Source organism: Amphibalanus amphitrite, unplaced genomic scaffold (genome assembly GCF_019059575.1).
Source record: "Amphibalanus amphitrite isolate SeventyFive unplaced genomic scaffold, NRLGWU_Aamphi_draft 000174F_arrow, whole genome shotgun sequence".
In the NCBI taxonomy this organism is placed as follows: domain Eukaryota; kingdom Metazoa; phylum Arthropoda; class Thecostraca; order Balanomorpha; family Balanidae; genus Amphibalanus; species Amphibalanus amphitrite.
In genome coordinates, this window is record NW_024881669.1 from 3,779 (window position 1) to 28,448 (window position 24,670).

Here is a 24,670-nt window from a genome sequence, read left to right on the forward strand (position 1 = left end):
CGTGACCAACATGACCTCATATGGCTTTCATAGAAGAAAAAAATCAGATCAACAAGTTACGAATACTCTGGAGAGCTTCTTCTGCATGTATAGTCTGCATGTATAGGAGATATACATGCGGAGAGAGAGCTACTTCCGCATGTATATCTCCTTTCAAAAGATTCCCTGGCAGTGAAGGCGTTACAAAGTTGTGACATTTTAGGATCGTCCATAGGCTGGTTCACTTATGAAGTCATAGGTCATGTTCTAACCTGACCTGAAAATGCGGTTGACTGTAAAAGATTCAGCTTGAATCAGAGGTAAGGTCTACCAATGCTAACTGCCTACAATAAACATCCCCCTCCCGCCGCAAAACATCGTCATGAATCGGGCACGCTGAGCCTCTCCCGATCCGATCCATGAACCTCATTTTCTTCTCGGCGCACTCTCCCTGCACTTCGAGCTGTGGTCTTTGCGTTTAGCCCTGCTACCTCGGAGGCTGACTGAGCGACACTACGGTCGGTTACCGAAATCCCATTCGGCCTCCTTTGCTCGCAGTGCGCACCGCACGCACGCGATCACGATCAGTATGCGGAGCGGTATCTGCCATAGATTCATCACGGATGCATTACCGCTCCGTTAGGCCGGATACCATCACCATTCCTCGACGAGCCCGGTTGCAGTCTCAGAGACACAAGGTCATGTGAAGGCGGCCAGCGGCTCGGACACCGCCGCGCGGCGGCCACGCGTCCGCGTGCGGCGCAGCGCACCTGTACGCAGCCGGTGCACGCGGTTCCTGGATCGCGCACCCGCTCCCAGCTCCGCGAACGCCGCCACGCCCGAGGCTATTTATCAGAATTGGCCAGTGGCGTGTGCAGGCCACGGTCCGCGGCGGGCTCAAGGCCGCGCGGCGCCGGCCGTGTGTAGCGCCGCTGAAATCGGCCGGCAGCGCTGCGGTGCACGGCGCGGCGCTTGGACCGCCCCTGGCGCTGCGAGCTGGTGTAGTTGGCCTGACAGAGCCGTCCGGTCGCCAGTCGGTGAAGCTGCCGTGCTGCCGGCGGAGTGGTCACGGTCGCAGCGCCGGCGCGTTGTCTCGGGCCAGATTTCCTCAACTCAGTAAGTGTCTGGTTGCGTTTTTAACAATCGTGTATTACAGCAGTAACTTGTGTTACATAATGATGAAGGTATATATCCCCGTTTCATTGTCGCAACATTTATCAAAGAATGTTGATGTGCACTGCGCTATATCCTTTCCTGCAGCTATATTATTGCAACTCATACTGTGCGAAATACTTAAAAAATAGCATTCTACTCAACGAAAACCTTAGTTCTGTTATATCAAGGAATAGTTTTTCTTGTTGTGGGCTCTATGTTGAAAGGCCGCGTAAAGATAAGTAAACGCAGTATTTTTTACTCTCCACGAGCTGCCGAATCAAAGAAATGCTGCCACTTGCGCGGCATTTGTGGATAGTAGGTGACATTTGTGGACGTTACGCTTTTGCACGCATTTTTGTATAGCCGCGAAACGAATTGAATTCGTTGAATTCAAACGAATTGAATCAGAATTGTTTGATTGCGTGTTGAGGCAGCTAACAGTAAGGGCTAAAGCAATTCAGATTATTTTACTGATGGCACTTATCTTTGGTACCAGCCGATGCCTTCAAATGCTGGCTAGGCCTCCTTTTCTCGCCTTTAAATGTATGTATTATCATTATGTTTCGGATCAGAATTATGCAGATTCGGTACCTATGCCGGCGGCAGCCGCCGGTTCTCACGGGTTTAGTTTTGTGTATAAAGAAACTGGTGATAAACTCGTAACTCCGCTTATTTTCATTTTAAAAAGTACATTATGTCATTGACTATTGTGGATTCTATTTTAAGATTTGCTAAAAGCTGCAATATGTGATATTCAGGAACTTGAAGTAAAGTAATAGGTACTAAATGCAAGTTTTTTTTAGTTTCAATTGCCTGAATGGTCTCGTGGATGTCATTTTACCCTTTTCGGGGCTATGAAAAATGCAGCTAATCCCATTTACAGTTTAACCTTTAATAAAACCCTTGGGCTTCTGTAATGTGGCGTGTACCAGAAGTTGTAACACATCTGTTTTTATTTTGTTTTTTTACCAAGTTGAGCTGCCAATGTGTAGCTTTTCTAACTTCTAAGGTCATCTCATAGGTGCCTGTTCTCTTGTATTCTGATGAGAAGCATGAAAAATGAGCATATCTTTCATTATATTGATGATTGGTATCAAGCAATGCTGTCCTATAAATGCATAGGATGTAGCATTCATTTAAGTGTATTTTAGATGCACACTTTTATATCCTTGACTTTGTATGCTCCAATTGCTTTTTAAGTTTCTTAGCTTTCACTTTATTTGTGTGACTATTTTTAATTCATTTTTTCATGCAACTTTGAATCCGTGACATTTCTTTATTTCCTTTATAAGTATTGAAGCTTTCCTTCGGGATATCAATAGAACATTTTATCAGGAAATAGATATACTGCACAAAGTGATTGTTGATGTTTTAAGCTTTGCTTCAACATGAAAGCAGACGCAAAACTTGCATGTTCTCTTGCTAACATGGATCAAGTACAATTCTGACAAGCTGTTTTTGCCTGTTATTGGGTCCTCTCTTGTACCTGTCACCTGACTGCCATTGTCCTACATTATTTCACTCATGCAATATGTTATGTGTTAGAACTTAATTGAACAGCTTGTCACACCAGTATATAGTTCCATTTTGGGAATGGCACCTGCCCAACCCACCAGCTGCATGGGAACATCAAATACTACCAATGCCTGTCAAATCAGGCACCTTATCAGTTGACATGTGGCTGCTGTGTGTCCCGGCCACTCTGGCCGTCCGTTAGCCGCCGGCCCAGGTGGCGGCGGTGGCCGTCCGTCCGTTTACCGTTACGGCTGGGCGGGGCCGGCCGCCATGACCGGCGGCAGCACGTGCTCCGCCGTAAACACGGCCGCGGCAGACCGTCCGATCGATCGATCACGTGACTCACGGACCGGGCGGAATCGACCGCCGGCGCCCGTGTACCGGACGGAATCGACCGCCGGCGCCCGTGTACCGGACGGGTGCCCCGAGTCAGCTGCTGGCGAGGTGCCCGCCCCCTCCCGTGACCCGTCATCCCCCTGATTGGGGGTCTGAGCCCGGTGAGAAAACCCAGACGTGAAGATACCATTGAGTAGGTGCTCAACACGTGTTGCATGGGTTTGTAGTTTCGGGCGACTCGCTCCGCTGATGTGGCGGCTGGCTGTCCTGTTAGCTGCCGCGCTGTCCCCGAACGCCGGACCGATCGGTGGTCCGCTGTCACGTGGTCCAAGCCTCCGGGCGTGCTCTGCCGGCTGGCTGTCAGTCACTCATGAATGAATGGATCTCGGCCCCGGCGGCCCGATAACGGCTCTGTCAACAGGACAGGTGTCAGCTGAGGATCGCAGGCGGCGCGGGGCAGTTTTTTTCTCTCTCTGTGGGCGGTCCGGTGCCGTATCCGGCTGGTCGCGTGCTCGGCCGGTGTGCGTCTGACCTTGTATCAGGAATGTGTGACGTGGTTCGCTGCCCTGTCACTGGAACATGGGTTCGGGCCGCGCGGTCGGCGTACTGGTAGATCGCTGTCGTTGGGAATTTTTCCGGATGCGCTTTTGTGAAAGGACTATCTTGGTCGTATCAGTTCTCGGGTAGATTGTAGACCAAAATAGCATGCGTCCTGCCGGCGCAGCGGCGTCGTGCAACCGTTGTCAGGAGAAACACGTTTTGTTGTTACCGTGCATGTGACTAGAGGTGTGCGGTCTCAAATAGTGTTGGATTGGAGGATGGCCAAGAAGTTTTGTTGCCAATCTATTAAATTTCCACTTACAGCAACACCATACCGTTCAAGTGCATCTCCCGAAAGGTGGAATCGGGATCTTAATGACACCAAGATGTCACAAAGTTATGCAAATATGTGGTGAGGGACCCTGTGTGTTTATTCGAGGAATGTTTGGCGGAGGTAATCGCGATCAGTTATATGAGAGAACGAGTGATAGTTATTGTGATACACGATATATTAAGTAGCACTTAAATCAACACCAAAACTTACTGACCACTGACCAGCGACCACGTTATATTTACTTTCACCGATCGCCGGCCGTATGACTAACTGTTCACTCTCAGTCCTCAGATTCGGTTCAGCCATGGCCGGCAGCAATTTGCCCGAGTTTTGTCTGGACTACCGCAAGTACACGGTGGAGATGATCAGTGAACCCACGGCAGCCATCATCAAAAAGGTCCGCAAACAGATGGACGAGGTGGCCTCCGTTCCAGACGACCAGGTGGGTTTCCTGTGTGGGTTTCCTGTGTGGCGAACGATCTTCAGTGTGTGGACTGTGGAGTATTGTGCTTGTTGATATGGCTAAAATCACTCAAATCGATATGAAATTAGAACTACACGTATTTTTCTGGCACTGAAGTGTGTGTGCCACCTAGGACAGAAAAGTGGAGAGAGGACTCGAAGAGAAGACTACGGTTAACTTACATGGAACAAGTAGCAATCACGCTCGTTTGAGGTTGTTGTAATTGCAAAAGAAGATAGTAATGTGTGGACTAGGAATGCTGGACACTGTTTCATGGCCGCGAAGATGAGAAATATGAACCCTCAGTAAATTTACAGTGGGCAAATGTTAAAAAATTGCTGAGCAATTGTTTATTCCCTCCTTTCTGATCACTGATCGGTTAACGTCACCAAAGTGTATGCGTTGATAATCGAGATTTAATTCATTGGCCGGTCGTCCTGTCGAGATTGTGTTGGAGTTTGCTATCTCGGTGTTTCCGCGGGTGGCTCGTGGCCGGTGTGCGGGGCGGGTGAATGGCGCCGGCCGCTATCCCCCGGTCCCGTCCCGTCCGACCGTGCGCGGCGGCCGTTAGGCCCGCGGCCGCCGCCGGCCGCCGCCGCTGCCAGCTTCCTGCAATAACCGACCGCACTTGGTATGCACCATATCAAGGCGGCGGTACGTACGGCGGGCGCCGAGCGGCTGTTTATAGCTGCCCACATAGTACTCGCTGTCCAGGGTTCAAGGTTTGCAGCCGATTGAAGACTAGGGTAGTGAATGAATGATTGGCCTATCGCGGTCATCGGCGGATGCAGTGCATCGCTGATATTGCCCCGCAAACGGGAACGCTCCGCTGACAGGCAACGCGGCTGTTTTGGTGAGCGCCTGTTCGATGTTGAGATATTGAAGGGCTGGTTCCATAAACAGCGCTGCTGAATTAAATTCCTTTTAAATTGTGGCAGTGGCACGCACGTTTATGACTTCTCACATAACGGTCCTGCGACAATGAAGTTCAGCCCTTTCGAATTTCAACTGAGTTATTTGTTAAACTAATTATGGTAGATACATATCGTGCGGAAGTTCGGGGAGCGTTGGGTCTCATTATTAGTCATCCCGCTCACTGCTCGGTGCACAATGCTATTGTTTTGTTTATTTATGCAATATGTATGATACGTCATTGGACCATCCACAGCATCTGTGACTGGACTATCCTTAGCCAGATTGTCTGCATAGTCTGTGGTCGCCTACCTGGTTTGAAATAGGATACAATTTTCAGCCGCAAGTACCTACGTCCCAGTCGGCCTTAGCTGTGGACGTAAGGTGTGCTGCTGAGGAGGTTCCGCCACGAGACGTAAGGTACTCCACTGTAGATTTAAGGTACTTCACTGTAGATGTAAGGTACTCCACTGAAGACTTCAAGTGTTCCACTGTATGTAGACGTAGGGTACTCCACTGTAGACTTCAAGTGCTCCACTATGGACGTGGTACCCGCTGTCCACTGTGGACTGGGCGCTCCACCGCGGCCACACTGTGTTGATCTAACCGTCCGGCGCGGTCTGCGGTCAGCCTATCAGCGTGAACGGGCCGCAATGGACCCATCCCGAATACCGGCGGCCGGCCGCCGGCGCCTGTGGTCGCCGCTGACGCTCGCCGCGCTGGGAACGGGCGTGACTCGTGGTATGTGGTGTTTGGCTCCTGCTGGGAGCGGCGGTCGGACCGCAGCGCGGGCGAACACAGCGACTCTCCGTGATCAGATCACGCCACATCACTGGTGTCGGCTGAAAGCCCAGGCCCTTAGCCCTCGCTCCGTGGTCAGGTCGGGTTAGGTCAGGTCACCACTCACCGTTGACCCCTGCCGCAGTCCAGACTAGTTCTCTGCATCTGCCCCATATGGTCCCCGTTCAGGTCGGCCCATATGGTCCCCGTTCAGGTCGGCCCATATGGTCGCCCTCCTCAGTCGGTGTCCGTCAGTTCGGGGCGCCGAACAGCGATCAATGACCAGCCTCACCATCGGATGTGTCTTACACGGCCGGCCGACCAGCAGGTGGATCCTCCGTAACGGCTGTTTATTTATCCGTTACTATAATCGTGATGTGGCCGGCTGGGCGCGGGTAGAATGCCGCTGCTCTATTTAGATTTAGATCCGTGATCGCTTCAATGAATGCAGTACGGTAACATTATTTCTATCGACAGGTTGGCGAGTTTGGTCAAATAAAAATCCTCTCACGTATTGTATAATGCAATGCAATGAATTCGTGCCGCGTGCCGCGCCCACCGTCTGTCATGTGTGATTTATGGAACGTTCGACTGCCGTCGACTTGATCGGTTAGCGTTTTATTATGTTTATTTTTCAACCGGGCACCCGGAGACGCGTTTTGTCACTGAGCCGGCCCCGATCCTTTTTTCGTGCGTGGTTTGATATGAGTGGAGTTAATTTGGAGGCTCAGAATGGGGTGTCGCTGGTTTGACCGGGTTTTTATCATAGTGCTGCGCTAACCCTCGTTCGCCAGCGGCGATTCGACGGTGCTTGATGGTTCCACTGGTTCTATCTTGACTCGAGGCCAGTTTTACCAAGAGCAAAAAAATGACCAACTGCGCATTTTTCCCTTCAGTCGCCCCAAAGCCGTACCTATAGTCGCCCCCCCCCCCCCGCGATGATTTGAAAAATAAGACTAGCCAGCCTTCTTTATAGGTATGCTTTCACATCAACGGTTGTTTTTTCTCGTGTATGCTTTAATTTGGGAGAGACATTAAGAAATAAGAATAGTTACGTAGCTGACGATTTTTCTGGTGGTAAAACTGGCCCCTGACCTTTTTCTGCCTCGTGTTACTAAATGCTCTGAAAATGACTTTCGGGTAGTCATGTTCTCGACTTTTTTTCTCCTTTAAAGGAAAAGGGCCACCTTCGTGAAATATGAAGATATCGTTGTTTTTCATTTTGACATTATTATTTTTCATTTTCTTTTTAAAACTGGTGCCATAAGTGCACAATTCGCGAAAAAGTATTTAAAACTATTTAACATATTGGTACTATGTTGATACTCTCTACGGCACCTACTGTATGATGGCATAGCGATGACGTCACACTCAAGCCAATCAGCGTTCAGAAGACAGACTCGTCAGATTGTGTCAGATAAGCTGATTGGTTAAAGCTGAGCTGGTTGGAGCTGATTGGTAAAAAACCAAAGCCTCGCCGCGGGTGGCTGTATTGTCGGATAAGAACGCATTCCTGGGATAAGGACGCATTCCTGGCGTATTTTCTTTTAAAATTGCCGATAACTACGAATGGAGGCCGAAATCGGCCCCGTAAGGAGATAGACAGATAGGTTTTCGGACACGGGCTACAAGATGGCTATCTCAGTTTCAATCCCCATGTTAAAGGTTGCCCTTTTCCTTTAACAACCCTTCAACTGGCTCTTTTTCTCGCCTCGCAGCTTACTTTTCCGCCCGTGTAATCGACTCTGCTGCTGGTCCTGCTCTGTACCGTTTATACCGGACCGACTGACCCTGTTGGCTACCGTTTATATTGACCCAGGACCGGCTGCCGGACCCGATATCCGGCCGTGTCTCTGACCCCATGTCCCCGCGGTGTGTCCCCAGCTGACGTACGAGTCGGTGATCGGGCGGCTGGCCGACATTGAGACCGAGCTGGACACGTTCACCAGCTGCCAGGCGCGCCTGCCGGCCGCCGCCGCCACCGACAAGGCCGTCCGGGATGCCGCCAGCGAGGCAGAGAAACAGCTGGAAAAGTTCAGCATCGAACTCTCCATGCGCAAGGACATCTTCGACAAGGTGGGCTGCGGCCGGGCGGGGCTGAGTGCCGTGGCCGGGCCGGGCTGGGTGCTGTCTGTGATCGGGGCGGACGGGCCGGGCAGGGTGCTGTGGCCGGGCCGGCCGCCGGAGGGTCCAGCCGCGGATATCCGCCGCCGACCGGACCGGACCGGGTGTCTGTTGATGCGCGGTGTTTACGAGCGGCCCCGGGCTCCGGCGGCCGCCGACGGGCCGTGAATCAGAGCGGCGGAATCCGGTATCGATGGGCGCTATCGGCCCCGCGAGCGCCGCCGTGGGCCGCCGCGCGATGGTGAGCAGATACCTACCGTAATGGCGCCGCTAATTATAATGCTGGCTTGTGATACAAAAATGAATTCCAGTTCTCGGTAAAACGCTGATGGCATCATCGTTGCGGTCCGTCAACTCGTTCCTGTGAAATTACGTAGGCCGTAATGGTCGAAGAGTTTATCGTTGCGCTGTCCAGACGAGCGACGCTGCTCCTCACCCGACACGCTTCTTGTTTACCGAGCGGGAGTCCTGGACTGGCTCTGCGGGCCACACGACCCGCCATTCATTTAGAACGTGACGGGAACTTCTGCGCCGCTCTGCCACGGCGGGCCCAGATAACTTCCTCTGCTCCCCCAAACAACCCGGCCCGGCCCTAGATAACCCCTTCCCGCCAGCCCGGATGATCTCGGTCCTACCTCACCGCCACAGACAACACTACATACCCAAAGAATTCCCGCAGTTTCTCCTAAATAACTACCACCGCCACTCCAGATAACTCCATAACTCATCTCATCTCACTCATCTATAATAACTCATCTACCATTCCCGCTCCACATAGCTTTACAACCGTCACGCAATAACTCAGTTGTAACTCCCAAGAACCCGTAACAATCACCATCTCTGTTTCCGTATCCGCTACTTCCGCTACTTAACGCAATTGGTGAGCGACGTTACGCGCCTTCCTCGGTTGCGGCGGCGCCCGACGTGGCTTGGCCAGCTGAGACGACACGCTGTTTTCCCGTCGAGGGTGGGGCGGGACGGCCGGTGTCGCACGGCCCGCTGTCCTCCCACCCGCGTGGGTGGGATAGGGCGTCGTCCGATATGGTGCGGCTTCCTGTCTCCCATCGCGATCGGGGCGTGACGGTCGGTATGGCACGGCACGGGCTGTCCTCCCGCCGCGGGCCGGTGTCCGCACCGACCGGTGTCGCGCGGCGGGGCGCAGACGGGCGCGCGGCCGCGGCGTCTGGCCGGGCGTTTATGGGGTGCTCGGTGGGCCGTTTATGGACCGCCTCTGGTGGGGTTTATGTGCGCCGGTCCGCCCGTGTGCGTTCCCCGCTGAGACTGCGGTTTGACGCCGATCGGTGACGTGTGCCGCAGCTGGTGGCCTACAGGGATCAGACGGACCTCGGCAGCTTACACCCACAAACCAAACGCTACGTCGAGAAGCGGATCCAGCGCGGCAAACGGAACGGCCTCCACCTGGACCGGGCGACGCGTGACAAACTGCAGGTGGGTACACAGCTCCTTAGTATGGACAAACGACAGCTTAAGCACGGGCAGACAGACGGTCCGCGACACACTACAGGTGGGTCCGCGGTACGCACAGACGGTCGGCTGGACGGACAGATGGACAGTCAGGGCACGGACGTCATGTAGACGGTCCGGGACAAACTGCAGGTAGGTCCGTATGGGCAGACGGACTGGGCAGTGGGCACTGGCAGACAGACTACCGTAAAGTGGGGCTATTTGAGACAGTATTTAAAATCGCTATAAAATGAAGATCGTTTGATTTTGGTGATATTTTTGCTCAGGGAGGTGTGGAATCGAGCAGTAAATCGCCTGAGCAAAAAAAAAATTAAGCATAAATTTTAAGTGGTTTTTATTTTATAGCAATTTTAAATACTGTCTCAAATAGCCCCACTGTCTCAAATAGCCCCACCTTACGGTATGGTGATGGTAGACGATCTGGGCACTGGCAGACAGGCTGTGGCACTAACAGACGGACTGGACACGAGACTACGTTTGATTGGTTGAGCCCCACGAAGGTGAGCTAGCTAGAATGGCGAGATCAGAGGGAGCCAAAGTTACGTATCTTATTTGCTCCCGGGAGCAAAATTTACCCAACAGCATTGTGACTACCGGTACCTAGAAGTTTAGTTTATGAGTACCTGCGAATTTCTGTTTTAGATGCTCTCGTGAAGATAGTGATTTAGCTTATTGTTTGTGGGCTGTTCAGCTCCACTTGATTTACCTGCGGGGCCTCGGGCTGTAAGCGATGGGCGATCGAGCGCCGGTCCAATGGGCTGGTAGTACCGTGGTATGCGAACACTGCACTTAATGAGATGATACGGCTCTGCACGTGTTTATGGGCCGGCACACCCATACAGTAACTCTGGGGAATAGCCAGCTTTATCGGTCCTTGGCCACGTCTTTGTGGGTGAGTATTATCACCCGTTATTGAGATAGGGATCACACATGTGCTGGGCGCATGCACGCCTCACCTCTGATTTATGGGTAAATTTCTGATCTTGAAGCCACGGGTCAATCAGGCGAGTTGTCAAACTCGGAACGTCAGATGTCTATCGAGCTGATGGACCTGGTTCGAACGTCAGTACGGGCCAGGTCCATATTTTAGTAAAAAAAAAAAATGCTGCCATTCGATAAATGGCAGCATTTATCGAATATCAGCTGCCAAATCACCGCTAGGCTGCGCGTGCAAACTTCTGCCGTGCCTTTTACGGAAAAGCGCTTTTGAGCAGAGACCATGCTTGCACGCAGCTGTGGCTAGTTGATTTGATCAATTGCTGATTCAAATTACGAATACTGAAACGCATATGGTTTGACAAATTCATGTCATCGAATTTCGAGTTTCCAGCATTTTTAATCCTGTGTAAATTAACGAGCGGTACGCCCTTTATTTATGCAAGAAGAATATCGCGCACTCCCTCGCAGTTGGATCGAATCGAATTCATATCCATCCGCTCACTGGTGTCCCAATTTTACCTTGATCGGTTCACAGCGTGACCGGTGCTGCATCCCAACATTCCTGTAAACTCGCTGTTTATGCAGTAAATGCCTCATTGCGTGATCACTGAATCACCACAAACGTGCCGGTCGATGTGCCGTTCGAAAGAAATGCCAAACATGGAAGCTGCTCGCAGTTCCCGTACGTGCTATTTTTGCTTACTGCATGATGCGAATTATGGCAGACATGAAGCCCACGGTCAGCCCCAGCGAACGGTTGAGCAATGCTAAGAACGGTACACAAAATGGCACTTATATGCTACGGTTAGACAGGCCACACGTGCGGAAAGTATGCTGGATTCTCAAACCTCAGTGATGAGCCGACATCAAATCATATCATCAACGAGTGACCAACCTAATGATAGGCAATATTATATGGTTAAAATAATTCCCAATCAAATAGCGATGGGCCTGCACGGATAAATAGATCGCTGACTTTTTCACAGTGAAATAGGTAGACACCTAATGTCGAACATCGTTTCAGCTGTTTCCTAAATACCTCACCGCCGTGGTTTCAGGACCTGCGGACGCGCATCTCCGAGCTGACGATCGAGTACATGAAGAACTGCAACGAAGATGACACGTGGGTGCCTTTCACGGACGCCGAGCTGGCTGGCGTGCCCGACACCTTCCTGCAGAGCCTCGAGAAGACGGACGACGGCCGGCGCAAGGTCACCGTGCTCGCGCCCCACTTCATCGTGCTGAAAAAGTGCTCGGTGAGTGCCGATGGGGGACGGGAAGGGAGAAGGGAGGGAGGGTGCTGGGCGTGGGAGCTGTGTAGAAGTGTTTGTGTGCATCGGGTGGTCTGTCAGTGTATGACGGGGCTCTGAGGTCAAAGGAGTTCCGTGGTCCCGGGTCCGAGTGGCAGCGTAAAGTCCCAAGTTCAGGCTCGGCGATGTGTTCAATAGGAGGCGTTTCGGTATTTCACAGGATGGCAGGAACACGTGCGGTACTCTACCGACATATTTGGGATGCTCGGTGGCTGTTGTAGCACAGCAGCCCCTCCTGTCGGTGTTGTCACATTCATTGAACAGACTGCGGCTCTCCGGCGGGTGGTTACCCTGACACAGGTCACAGGTGCCGCCCCAGTAACCGGTACCGCCGCCTCCCCGTACCTCCGTCCGGTGTGGTTCCCCTCCGCGCCGCGCGCCCACAAAGCCAGGTGATTCGCCGAACGGCGCCGGCCGGCAGGCTGCGTTCGGACTGAAAACTGTGCGCCCGGCCGGCGCCGGCAGGCCATGAGATCACCGGCGCACTGTGTCGTGCGGTTTTGTGAACGCCTCTGCACGTCATGCTTCTGGCTAGCTCGGCGCGCTAACCAGTTCGTGATATCGACCAGAGCTCGTTATTGTGATGCAATTTTATTCGGCCACTCTAAGGTTTTCCTCGAAAGTCATGTAATGTCCTTGTTTTCGGGACGTAACTTTTAAAGGGGCTCATCGTTCCTGGAAAACTACGAAATCCGGTCGTGCGGCCGGCGGAGCGGCGATAAGTGCATTACGGCCGGACCGGATCGGACCGCTGGTGGTCCAAATCGGACCGATCGCGGCGCCCGGCGCCCGGAAAGTCGCCGTGTCGCTGCAGCGGGCCGCTGACATGCGGTCATGTCGCGAGGATCCGCCCTGCGCGCGCGCGCGCGTCACTCGCGGCCGGGAATTGCCCGATTTGGAGCGAGGCATGTCGCTCGGCCCACGTCACTCGGCCGGTGGTGCCGCCGGCGGCCGGAGCTTCTCAATGACCGGAGACACGTTCAATATGTACGATCGCCATAGCGGGCGGCGGCCGGGCCGGCGGCGCCGCGGTGCCATTGAGCCGGCTCGCCGCCGCCGACGATGCTGCTCTAATCTGAGAGCTTTACCGTGTCTGAGTCGCCAATATTTATGTGGCGGGCGCCGGCTTGAAAGGCCGGCCCGGTGGAGAAGGTGATAACGCTGTGACCCCCGGTACCGGTCTGCGAGCCGTCACAGGCTCAGGCCTCAGCTGTGACCCGCCAACTTCCCTGTAACCATACGCCGTAAATAGTTACTGCACAGACGTAAAAATTTGGCCATTATTTATCGCCGGCATGGCCTAAGCAAATGGCAGACGTGTGTGGCAGGAGTGTTGCAGATGCACCGCGCTTCCATTCAGGGATGTGAAATGATGGGCTGCAGTAAAAGTCTTCTCTGGACGGTCTGAAAGCGTTTATGGATGACTGCGCTCGTTGCTGGACGGCTGTGCAGTCTGCTGCTCTCTGACCCGTCTCTGAATACTCTCTCTCTCCCGGCCTATGACCTGCCTCTGACCCCTCCCCTCTCTGCCTCCCGACAGGTGGCTGAGACGCGCAGGAAGCTGACACACGCGCGCGCCGCTAAATGCATGAAGTCCAACACACCACTGATCGAGGAGTTCGTCCAGTACTTTCACCAGCTGGCCAACGTGCTCGGCTACCCGACCAACGCGCACTACAAGACCGAGATCAAGATGAGCAAGACGCCCGAGACGGTGTCTGCGTTCCTGAGCGACCTCAAGGAGAAGCTGCAGCCTCTGTGGGCAGAGGAGCGCCGCCTGTTCCTGCAGTACAAGGAGGAGGAGTGCGCGGCGGCCGGTGTACCGTTCGACGGCCAGATCCACGTCTGGGACGTCTCCTATTACAGCGCCATGGCCGAGGAGCGCAAGTACGCCGTCAACCACGAGGCGCTGCGCGACTACTTCCCCGTGGACCGGGTGACGCGCGGCATGTTTCAGATCTACGAGAGGCTGCTGGGACTGCGCTTCAGCGAGCAGCCCGGCGCCGAGGTCTGGCACGAAGACGTGAAGCTCTACCGCGTCCAGGAGGCCGACAGCGGCCAGCTGACCGGCTACTTCTACCTGGACCTCTACCCGCGCGACGGCAAGTACGACCACTTCTGCGTGGACTCACTGCGCACGGGCCGGCAGCGCGGCGACCACTACGAGCTGCCCGTCTGCGTCATGCTGGCCAACTTCCCCAAACCGACGGCCGACAAGCCGGCGCTCTTCAGCCACGAGGAGGTCGAGACCTTCTTCCACGAGTTCGGCCACGCCATGCACTGCATCTGCTCGCGGGCCAGATACACAATGTAAGTGGGCCGGCGCCGCCGCCTCCCTCCCTGCCACTCAGGCCCGGCTGGAGCATGCCATTTGGGGAGCTAAGGCCTTATAGCAATCCAGTTTTCCGCATGGTGGGGGCGGGTGAAAATGGTTGGTTCCACTGAAGTGCCAGTTTGACGCGTTTTTCCGTATCCATGCTGGTATATAAAATATGTCCCTGGCACCTGGACTCCGAAGTCCGAACCCCTCCCGTTCTCTCTATGTCGCTGCTAATGACCAGCGTGCCGGCTTCTGTACCCACGCTGAACCCATTACCAGGCCCCACCTTCGCCCCACCCATAACGTGACTGCTTCGATATGACGCCATTTTATATTCGGCCGCACGGTGGTTATCGGAAGACGACACGACACGCCCTTGACGACACGGGTGTGCGAGTTCGATTGGGACTTTGGCACAATGAATTACAATTATTAATATGTGCGGCAGCCTTGCGGAACAGCACGCCTATCGCGGCGTTGGTGACGGATATTGTGCAAAGGACCGTTTTTATTTGCATTAATCACAATGACACTGGAGCTTTAGGGCTTTGTAGCGTGCACGGCCTGCGTTTTTATCGATGCTGTCCTATTAAAACCTGTTCCTTTGCATATCAAAGTTTCAATTCTTAAAGAATATCGGCTGCTTGTGAAGGGAATCTTAAAATTAATTTTGATATCAGAGAGAATGTTAAAACAGCACCCGACTTATATGGCAGAACAATGCCAGGATGTCTCGATTACTTTCATCGGTCATTTGATGTTCATTGTTTAGTAAGTCCGATTATTTGATAGGACGAGGTGCCACTGGTCCCTGTATCTTTTTGTAGGCTGTTCTTGCTGATGCGCTGCGGTACATACCGCGAATGACGCTCGGTAAATGTTGATAGTATAGTGATAAGTGCTGGTCATTTTGACAGTCTGTTGACCAAATAGCCGGGATCTTTGACCGAGCTCACATTTTGCGTATGTTTCTTGGAACGGCAGCGTGCGCATTAGATGAGCGGTTACTGGCGTTCTCCAGAAACTGTCGACGCGACAGCGCTGTCGGCTGCGCGGGGCCAATGCAGGGCATGCCAACTTACACGCCGTGCCTGCCATTGAAAATACTGAGAAAGATGTGAAAACTGATACGGCTGTTACCAGTAATCAAAGGTCGGATGGCACGCGAATAAGTTGGTCCGTTTCGTCCCTCTTGGGGGGGGGGGAGGGGGGGGGGGGCTATTCATAGCCTTTTCTGCAATAACTTCTAAGCCGCTTATCGTATCGACGCCAAACTTTAATTATCTTCGGCTGCATCAATTTGACTCCTTGTGTCAAACATGAACTTCGTAGCTACCATAGGTCGGCCGGAAATGACGTCAGAGTGACGTCATGTTCGGCCGATTTCGACGCAAAACATTGAACCACGGCAATCGCTCCCAAGAGCTCAGTTTTTAAGCTAGATCCAATTTCTTTGCATGAGAGGACTCAGAATAGACTGCGCTATCAAACTGCTATCTTGGATTTTTAAAATTATGGGAATTTTGAAAATTAAAATTCACAATTTATATTTTTATCTTTTTTCAAAAGTGTTGACTTTTCGAAAAACCGGAATATATGTGATAGAATACATGCGTATGACTAACTCTAGCAGGTTTTAGCCAGATATTTTCAGAAATGGCCAAGTTATACGCATTATAGCAAAAATTTCACAATTAAAAATTTTCAATTCAATTTTTCAGTACGTATTTGACATTGTACACCAATATAAATAGCACTATCGTGTTCCTGAGCTCAAACTGCATCCAATAGACACATTTTTTGTTGAAAAAATTTCAACTTAAAAATTTGACCCTTTTTGACCTGAGAGTGGCCGGACCTAAGCTAAATTCAACTCAAAATGACCTCGAATGACATAAACGACATCGAATTCGAGATCTATGGCCTAAATGACCATAAAACATGTGTCACGTGACCTACGCATGATATAAGATTTCCGTGACCTGTGATGACCTGACCCTGACCTGAAAATCAAAGTACAAGTTTGGTACCCTCAGGGTATCTAAAGCCTCTGCTCACGAGTGTGTAAACCAAAAATGAGCCTGATCTGACTTGCAAGACGACGGCCAGAGCCTAAAATGTGAACAAGCCAAACATCGATAATTTTTACTTTGACCGACCTGTGACGTCATCAGTGACCTCGAGGTCAATGAAATTAGGTTTCGCTGGACAGTTTTTCCGGGGCTATCAGACGCCGTTTGAATTTTGACGATCGGCCCAGTAGTTTCGGAGTTAGAAGGGGGGGGGGCTATGAATTACCCCCCCCCCCCCCCCCAGTAGGGCGCGTTATACGCAGACTCCGGTGGGGCGCGGGTTAAAATTGTTCCGTTAAAAGTAAAATGTACTAAAAGAATTGATAAGTTTAGTTTCGGTATTGTTCCAAAAGCGCGGCTTTGTTCCGAACCCTGAGCAAAGACGGTTTATTTATTTCTGAATCTATGAGGATTCTCGAGCACGCCACTGCTCGTCCGCCGAGTTTCGTTCACATTAATCGCTGCTGGTTTGCTGGAAGGTCTGGGGACGGCTCCGGCCGGGGACGGTGCCGGTGGCGTCACCCGCTATCGGCGTGTTGCTCCCGCCGCCCCGTCCTGTCCTGTCCCGGCGGCATGCAGCGGGCGTGTCGGCGGTACCCTATCAGCTCGCGGCGGCGGGCGGGCCGGCCTCCGACCGCCGCGCTGTGTAGCGGGCCGCGGCCGCGTGCCTCCGCCACATCCGTGCACGGACCGCTCGTATTTGGCGCTGCTACGTTAGTCGGACCAGAGGTGCCGCTGTCCTGTGCCCGTGTCGCGCCTTATCGCACCGTCCTAATTCATGTCGGACGTTTTTAGGCACGTAACGTAATTCACTTTGCTGTTTGTTGGGTATCATGGGCATCTGGCAGGACCACGCGAAGCCGTTTTCCTGCTGTGCTCTGAGCGTGACCTTTCCTGCGCTGTTGAAGGTATCTGGGGAAGGCCCTCGTTCGTGCTAATTAAGACCGCTCTGTTTCCTGATAGTAACGCGAACCGTATTTGGAGATTACACGTGTTGTTGTTTCAAACCTTGGTGTTTCGCTGACCTTACCGGGCTCGTGGCTCACCGTTAACTACTTACTTACCCATGTGGGTCCGTCACGTTTGCCTTCTACCGCACGGGACATGCTTTTTTAAAAGGCTGACATTGTGCTTACCAATGAACTACAAACATGGCTCGAACACTAACCGGAAACACTCGACACGATCTGACCTGGGCGCTCTCCGCTGTTTCCCACCTGACGGGTGGCTGATCTGACCTTATCACTCTCAGCCACCTGCGGGGTGACCTGTCGTGACCTGACCGTGCTGAGACACCTGACGGGACCAGAAGTGACTGGTGTTCTCGCCTGACCTGACGGCGCTGTCCTGCCATGTGACCTGCCATGACCGGTGTCGCCTGCCGGGTGACCTGACCTGCGCTAACCGCTCTCTCCCCGTCGTGCCGCCAGGTTCGCCGGCACCAGTGTGGAGGGCGACTTTGTGGAGGCGCCCAGTCAGATGCTGGAGAACTGGGTGTGGGAGCCCGAGCCGCTGGCACTCATGTCGGGCCACTACAAGGACGGCTCGCCACTGCCGGCCGACCTGCTCGAGACGCTGGTGCGCTCCCGGCAGGCCAACAGCGGCATCTTCAACCTGCGCCAGGTGGCGCTCTCCATGTTCGACCAGATCATCTTCTCTCAGCCGCAGTCGGACACGGCCGAGATCTTCCGCCAGGTGTACAAAGACGTGACCGGCATCGACACCATGCCCGACACCAACTTCGCCGCCTCGTTCGGCCACATGGCCGGCGGCTACGACGCTAATTACTACGGCTACCTCTGGAGCGAGGTCTACAGCGTCGACATGTTCGAGGCGCGCTTCAAGAAGGAGGGCATCCTGTCGCCGGAGGTGGGCCGCGACTACCGGCGCTGCATCCTCGAGCCGGGCTCCACCATCGACGCGGCCGACATGCTGCGCAACTTCCTGGGCCGCGAGCCGAGCCGGGAGGCGTTCCTCAGGAGCAAGGGCCTGTCGGTATAGGCGGCCGGCCGACCGGCGCCCGCCGCCGCTGGACTCTAACCAGGTCTGAATACCTCACCGGGCGACTGCGGCGCGCCCCAGACAGTGTGTAGAGTTTGCAGTATTAGTTCGTTCCGCCGCGCGCCCGGCGCGCGCGCCGCACCCTGTTGTGCTCGTGTTCCTGAGAGCCCCGTGCTCGCCAACTCTCCGATGCGGCTCTCTGGAGCCGACGCCAGAGCCGCCGAATTTTGTGGCCAACGCGCGATCCACACTGACCCACAAACGCCTCAATGAATGCCTGGGACGGCGGCGGCCGTGTTTGTTAGGGAGGTCGCCGGGCCGGGCTCCCCGGGCCGCCCGTGTTGTGTGTGGTGCAGCTGAGTGCTGGCTGGGAGACGGCGCCGGCCGGCACGGTGCGCCATTCCACCCCGCTCGGCGGGGCGCGCTCCCCCGCTGGTCGGTTGTCGCTGCGCCGATTTCTGGTTGTGTTTTACCTGTTTGCGTGCGATGGTTGCTGGTTGCGGCTGCTGAGCGCACAGAGCTCGATAACTGAATGGCCGCCCCGAGCCGTCACTTGTAATACCACGGGGCGGGGCTGCGTGATGCTGCAGCACCGAAAATACAGAGACGCATGCAGTGTTGCAGACGGGTTTGGCTGAGGGCCGCGAAGGCCGCCTCCTGCGCGGCGGAGGTCGGCGCCGGGCGCCGGGAGGAGGCCTACAATTAGCCCATAACACGGCGCGGTACGGCGCCGGCTGGGTGGCGGCTGGGCGGCCGACTCCCACCTGGCAACGGACGGCTCGCTGGAAGGCTGTCTGCGCGGCTGGACGGCCGGCCGCCGCTCCCCGGCCAGTAGCTGGAAGCAGACGTTCTCAGCGCTCCGGTGCCGTAACGGCGGCGGCCGCGGTCGCTTCTCGGTAGACCGGCCCGTCGGCCGCCGACGCGCCACGAGATTACAGGGACGCCAAATAGCGGCCGTGATCGATGGCACAACACGGGAGTAAAGTCCGGCCGGGCGCGCCGGCCAGAGCCGCCTAACGAGCGCCACTTCGCCGAAAGGACAAATATCCTTCCAGAGAAGTAGTCGTAGCGCAGCCTGCCGACGGCCGCCGCCACATGCAAGCAGGCCATGCGAGCAGCGCCCGGCCGCTCCGAGCCGGCGACTGCAACAAAGAGCGGCACAGTTCGAACTTCTCGGCTGAGAGCCGGTCCGGGGCGGCGGAGGGGGCGGCCACTCCGTGTGAGGTGCGCCGCCCGGTCATGGAGAGCGTGGTCGGCGACACGCGACCGGAGTATGTCGGGGAGGTCAGTCCACTGGCAGCGGACGGTACCGCCAGAGGTGCGTTCGACATGCCGGGCCGACTCTGGGAAGGCTCGCGGGGCGTGACAAACCTCACTTCGAGCGTGACTGGTGTGATCGCCCTCCGAGAAACGGCCGAGGGAAGGGACGACAGTCGGTTATCGTGAAACGCTCCGGAACGGTGGAGGGCGAAGACTTGCCTGCCGTTTTGATGGGAAGAAATGGTAGCTAGAAAGGCTTTTTTAGCAATCGAGTGCGCGTACAAAAACATATTATCTTGTGTCTGCTAGCAAAACAGGTACAAATGGAAAAGAGATTCAATACCAGGATAGTGTGTGTTCATTTCAACTTGCAAGTGTTAACTTTCACTCTGGTGAGCAGCCTGGACGTAGAGACTCGCAGTTCAATTAGAAACACATCGGCTTTCAGTAGACGCCACGTCAGCTCTCAGCTGTTCGGACTGTGCATATTTACGCTGCTACCGAGCCGACATTGACGGACTGCGCGCAAAGTAAGGTCTGATCGACAGGTACGGTTGACACTCGCGCTAGTTAGGCCGGCTCGTATACGTTAGGTAATGCCGCCGTCGGATCGGGCCCCGATCAACGTCTGATATTGGTGCAGGGTGTGTCACCGCCACAAAAACCTGGCGGCCTCGCGGCTCGGCCGGCGGAGCCCCGTGGGCCTCAGGGGCCGCCACGTGCAATCAGTGCCGGCGTAATGGGCGGGGCGGGACGTGCGAGTGTGCCTTTCGGCAGCATCGTATATACGTAATCGTCGCCACAGACACTCGAAAGTAAAAGGCTCGAAATTCGAAGTAATTGTCTGAATTACATTAACAGCGAAAATACGTTTAGCTATGAATCTACCAGCATACGAGAACATGCAAAACATTCACTCTTCCGTGGACGGCCAACGATAGTATGAATAGCCTAATTTGAAAGTGGGGAATGCATGCAAGTGATAAGGACCATGCTTTCCAAGGCTGGTTAGCAAACATGGAAGTCGGTCACTTTCCGGGTTCAACAGGCATATCTTATGAGCAAAACCTGACATCACTGTCAAAATGGTTCATCACTTTTCGCGAAGCGTGCTTAAATTTACGGAACACAAGATAACGTGTTCCGGATTCCACGGAATATGATTGTGAAGTTATAACAAAAGGTATCACTCCTGGGGCCGATTACACGTAGTCAGTGCAATTGACAATTCAGCAGAAAATTAACAGCAACTCCGTGTGCACCAACAAACCGGCTTGACAACAGCACAGGGCCGCGCGACTCGGCGGAAAAACGCCGGTCGAAGGCCGCCGTGAGCCGGGAATCACGGCTAGCGGCCGAGCATGACGTAAGCCAGACGAGACGTTCTGTCTGTCTGCACCGCTAAAAGTCGTGATCAAGGGGTGATGGCCATCTCATCATCTGGAGGTCGTACGGAGCCAGCCAGCCGGCCGGTGCTATCTGCCTCATATCCACAATCTAATCACAGCAAAGTCCGTGGCAACAAGCAACCGGCTGTCTTCAGGAACTGCTAACGAGGTGCGGCAAGTCCAAAATAAAGTTCCAGGCCAGCCCCGACAAACATCCCTGACCAGACGTGTCAGCAGAGCAAGGCGGTCACAAACACAAACACAGTGGAGCGAACCGCAACACGGACACACAGATTACTCACACCTTCATGTCGGGCGACCAGAGACGCGGCCGCACGGCTGTCACACAAACACAGATTTCCTCGTTCCACACCTCCCGAACACAGAAAAAGTGGCCGCCGTTCTGCCAGTCATGGCAGATCGGTGGTTTTTCGCCCCCGATGGCCGCCACAAGGTCGTGTGAAGCCGTCAAAACGCGACCGTGTCCAGTCGCGCTCCGCTCGGCCGCTTCCCTACGGTCGTAGGTTTGATGTCCGTCCCTTCCAAAAAGTGGGGTCGCCACGCCTGGGAGCGCTTGCCCAGGCCGCGGAGCGAGCCCTCTGGAGACGGTGGGATGGTTCGGCGCGCTGCAGACGCCCAGACATGTCAAATGAAAGAGTCTCTGACAAAGGTGTGACTGAAGCGAGTTAGACAGATGCACACAACGAAAGTCACGATGCGGTAACTTGACGGTAGCTGAATTACCCACAGGTTAGTGGCGAAATTATATCGTTTCACTGACGTACTCATGACGGCGCGGGTCGGGTCAGATGCGATCTTACGGTCAGCGAGAAGAGACGTTAAAAACTTAGACGTGCGAGCATATCTCGCGCACAGCACCTTTGCCCCACAGACCTGTCCCAAGAACGTTTACCGACGGGCCACAACTGCACCCGTCACATGGGCACGAAACCAAAGGAAGCATGCATCAAAATCATGGACATATTGTGTCGTAACAGGAACCGCAATTCTCCACATCGAAGGAAATACCCGTCCGTGAACCCAGTCAACTGGCACGGGCGTGGGACGGGGTCGGCAACAGCCTCGCCGTGGAAAAACCGTCCGATTAGGTACTCGTCCGTGGTCGATGGGGCGACGCATCATGTCATCAATTCACGGTGCTTTTAGCTTATCGTGACATAAAAATACCACCAACGAGGAACGGGGCGCGGTCAGGTCAGCGGAAGTGTGTGCGCGATATTCCGTGGCTCTCTCGTTACTGTGTGTACGCGGCGGGCAGCCTCTTGCCGTGCGAGTATTTTGCTCGACGAAAGGGTGCAGGCGGGGCCAGGGCGGCCGAGGCCGGCACCGCGCGCCGAGCCTAACCAGAACTAATGGCCACCCGGGCGCACGGCCACTTGTTCAATTTGACGATGATGAATTGCTGTGTGAAGCCACGCCGCCGGTTCCGGCAAACGGCGGCCGCAGTGACCGTGCGGAATTTTCATGTCAAGTGAATGACGGCTTTCCTTCCAGTTCCCGGAGCGGCCGCGCAGGCTCCACTGGGCCGGTACTTGGTGGGGCTTCGGCCGTCAGAGGGGGCTGCTGAAAGGCAGGGATGTGGTGCAACGAGGAAACCTAGTTCGCTCTGTCTACAATAACCCTCCACCACCAGCAACTCCAGAAAACAGCGAGCCACTTTCATCATTGAACATCATATTCAAAAGGACCAGAAGTTCCGGCTGAGCAGCATACACACAGAATCACGATTTAAAAAATATCAGCCTCTCACAGCTCCATTCACACAATTAACACGCCACGACCAAGACCGCATACGCACCGGGCAGGCTCACTGCAGCATTGCACGAATGACATTCGGGCCGGGCGCGGCGCGGTCGACTCCTCGGACCGAGTCATTACGCTCTGTTGGCACCGTTTCGCTATAACCGACGCCGGCGGCCGTGCCGTGCCGTGCCGTTCGTCTCGAGTGGTCAGTTCCCGGCACGGCGGTCGCCGCCGGCCGCCGCCGGTCGGCCGCAGCACGCAGACGGGAAGGCCGTCAGGCGGTCACTCGCCGTCCGCCCGGCGCGGGCTCCGCCGCCAGTCCGTCTTCCTCCAGTTCCGGCGTCATCACGTCAGCGCACATCGCGTCATCCCTAAAGCTCGCCGGGGCCGCGACTCGCCACCGGCCGGCAGAGGCCGAGACCGAGCTAACAGTGTCCGCAGTTCGCCGGAAAACGGACACCCCTCCCGGATCCCTCCTCTCCCTCTCATAAAACAGCGCTACAACGAGCTGCACGAACACCCTGTCAGCACCGCACTGACAACTACCTCAGAAAGCATCATCTGAAAACACTACCTGAACGAGACTTAGCACTGTGAAACAACATTCCGATCACGCGCACACTTTTGTTGAAGGCTGGGTAACAAAAATATCACGAGCAACAACTAGCATCGGTTATCAGCAATATTATGACAACAGTACTCGGGAAGAACGCTATTTTTAGCGCTCGGTTTGCCCATGGGACTTCCAATGATGATCCGACCCGGAGTGAAAATCGCTGCATTTCCTACCACGGGAGAAAACCACACACCGACTGCGATTTCCCATCGCATCACTGGCCTGTGGCGCAGGCACCTGCTGCGTCCATTACGGAGGGCGCTGCTGTCAGCGGTCAGACCAGCCCTGACCTCACCGGGGCTGTCCCCAGGCACCAGTGGAAGTCGTCCCAGGCGCCATCGGCAGCTGTCCGCTCCCCGTCCCCACGTCACTCACGGAAGACCTTCCATTCCCAGAGGTCGGCGGCGAATACATACAGTGTCTCCCGAACTCTTCATTGGCCGGGACCAGCCAGCCCGTACCGTCTGACTGGCCGCATAGGACAGCTCCGAACGTCAAACAGCTCTGAATCTGGGCAGCTGATTCGGTCTCCTATCCGCCCCTGTACCCTCTTCTGCTGCAGCAGTCATCCATCCGGGCCAGGCGCCGTCTGACGGCCGATCACCGGCCATCCATCAACGGACACCAACTAACGACTGACGGGCGTCATCTCCCACCCAACGCCGACTGCCGGCACCCGAGCCGGGCCGGGCCGCAGCAGTTCACCCGTCGCTAGCTGCTACCAATCTCAGACGGGACACACCGACCCTCATCACACAGCCTGCTGACCGGACGGCGCCGCACCGGGGCGTTCCCATCGCCGACACCGCCTGGCGCATCACCCGGGCCCACTCTACCCTGCACACGAGCGACACGGGCCGTCGCGGGAGTCCCCCCACACCCGACGCTCGCACTGACCGCACCGCGCCGCCGCCGGGGCCGCCGCTGGTCGGTCGCCGCTACTATCAGGTACTAGCCGCCGTCTCCCGGGCGGAGCGCGTGCTCAGCTGCAGCAGGCCGGACTGGCCTCGCGGCTGCCCGTCGCGCCGCTCTTTGCCCAGACGGCGTGGCCGCGCTTCACCAGCTCCTTGGCCACGTCCACGTCCTGCGAACGACGCGGACGGCGATTAGAACTGACGTACAGGGTCCCGCTGCGGCCATCAGAATTCAGAACTGGCGTCCAGGGTCCTACTCCGACACTGGCGTACAGGGGCCTGCTCCCTCCGACTCACACACAAGGAGGGTTACTGTTCGAAAAGGGGATAACAAAGGGCACGTGATTACTGATTGAGCAAAGTAGGCTGTGAAATAGCAGGTAATATACACGGCACACTTCGCGAAAAATACAGGCGGGATCAGAAGTAATAGCGATATAATGAAAATGCAAAGGCTTTAATT

General features: G+C 54.9%; 2 protein-coding genes across 7 annotated transcripts in view; one reads left to right on the top strand and one right to left on the bottom strand.

Annotated features, from left to right (window-relative positions):
- Positions 1-724: 724 nt before the first annotated feature.
- LOC122383801 (thimet oligopeptidase-like) lies at positions 725-18,885 on the top strand. 3 transcript variants are annotated; one of them, XM_043370559.1, is made up of 7 exons: positions 725-1,095; positions 4,144-4,301; positions 7,899-8,090; positions 9,456-9,587; positions 11,621-11,818; positions 13,413-14,182; positions 17,695-18,885. In XM_043370559.1, exons 2-7 carry the CDS (start codon positions 4,164-4,166, stop codon positions 18,263-18,265), a joined length of 2,001 nt encoding a protein of 666 aa, XP_043226494.1. In that variant the 5' UTR covers positions 725-1,095; positions 4,144-4,163; the 3' UTR covers positions 18,266-18,885. The 3 variants fall into 3 exon arrangements, with proteins under 3 accessions (XP_043226494.1, XP_043226495.1, XP_043226496.1); XM_043370560.1 differs by lacking the exon at positions 725-1,095 and adding an exon at positions 1,460-1,574; XM_043370561.1 differs by lacking the exon at positions 725-1,095 and adding an exon at positions 1,478-1,677.
- Positions 18,886-22,588: 3,703 nt separating this feature from the next.
- Positions 22,589-24,670, bottom strand: part of LOC122383803 (tudor and KH domain-containing protein-like) — a 30,171-nt gene continuing 28,089 nt past the window's right edge. For all 4 annotated transcript variants that reach the window (XM_043370565.1, XM_043370562.1, XM_043370563.1 and 1 more), the window contains one exon: positions 22,589-24,377. In XM_043370565.1, coding sequence (XP_043226500.1) covers positions 24,276-24,377 — 102 coding nt within the window. In that variant the 3' untranslated portion in view covers positions 22,589-24,275. The remainder of the gene's footprint in view (positions 24,378-24,670) is intronic.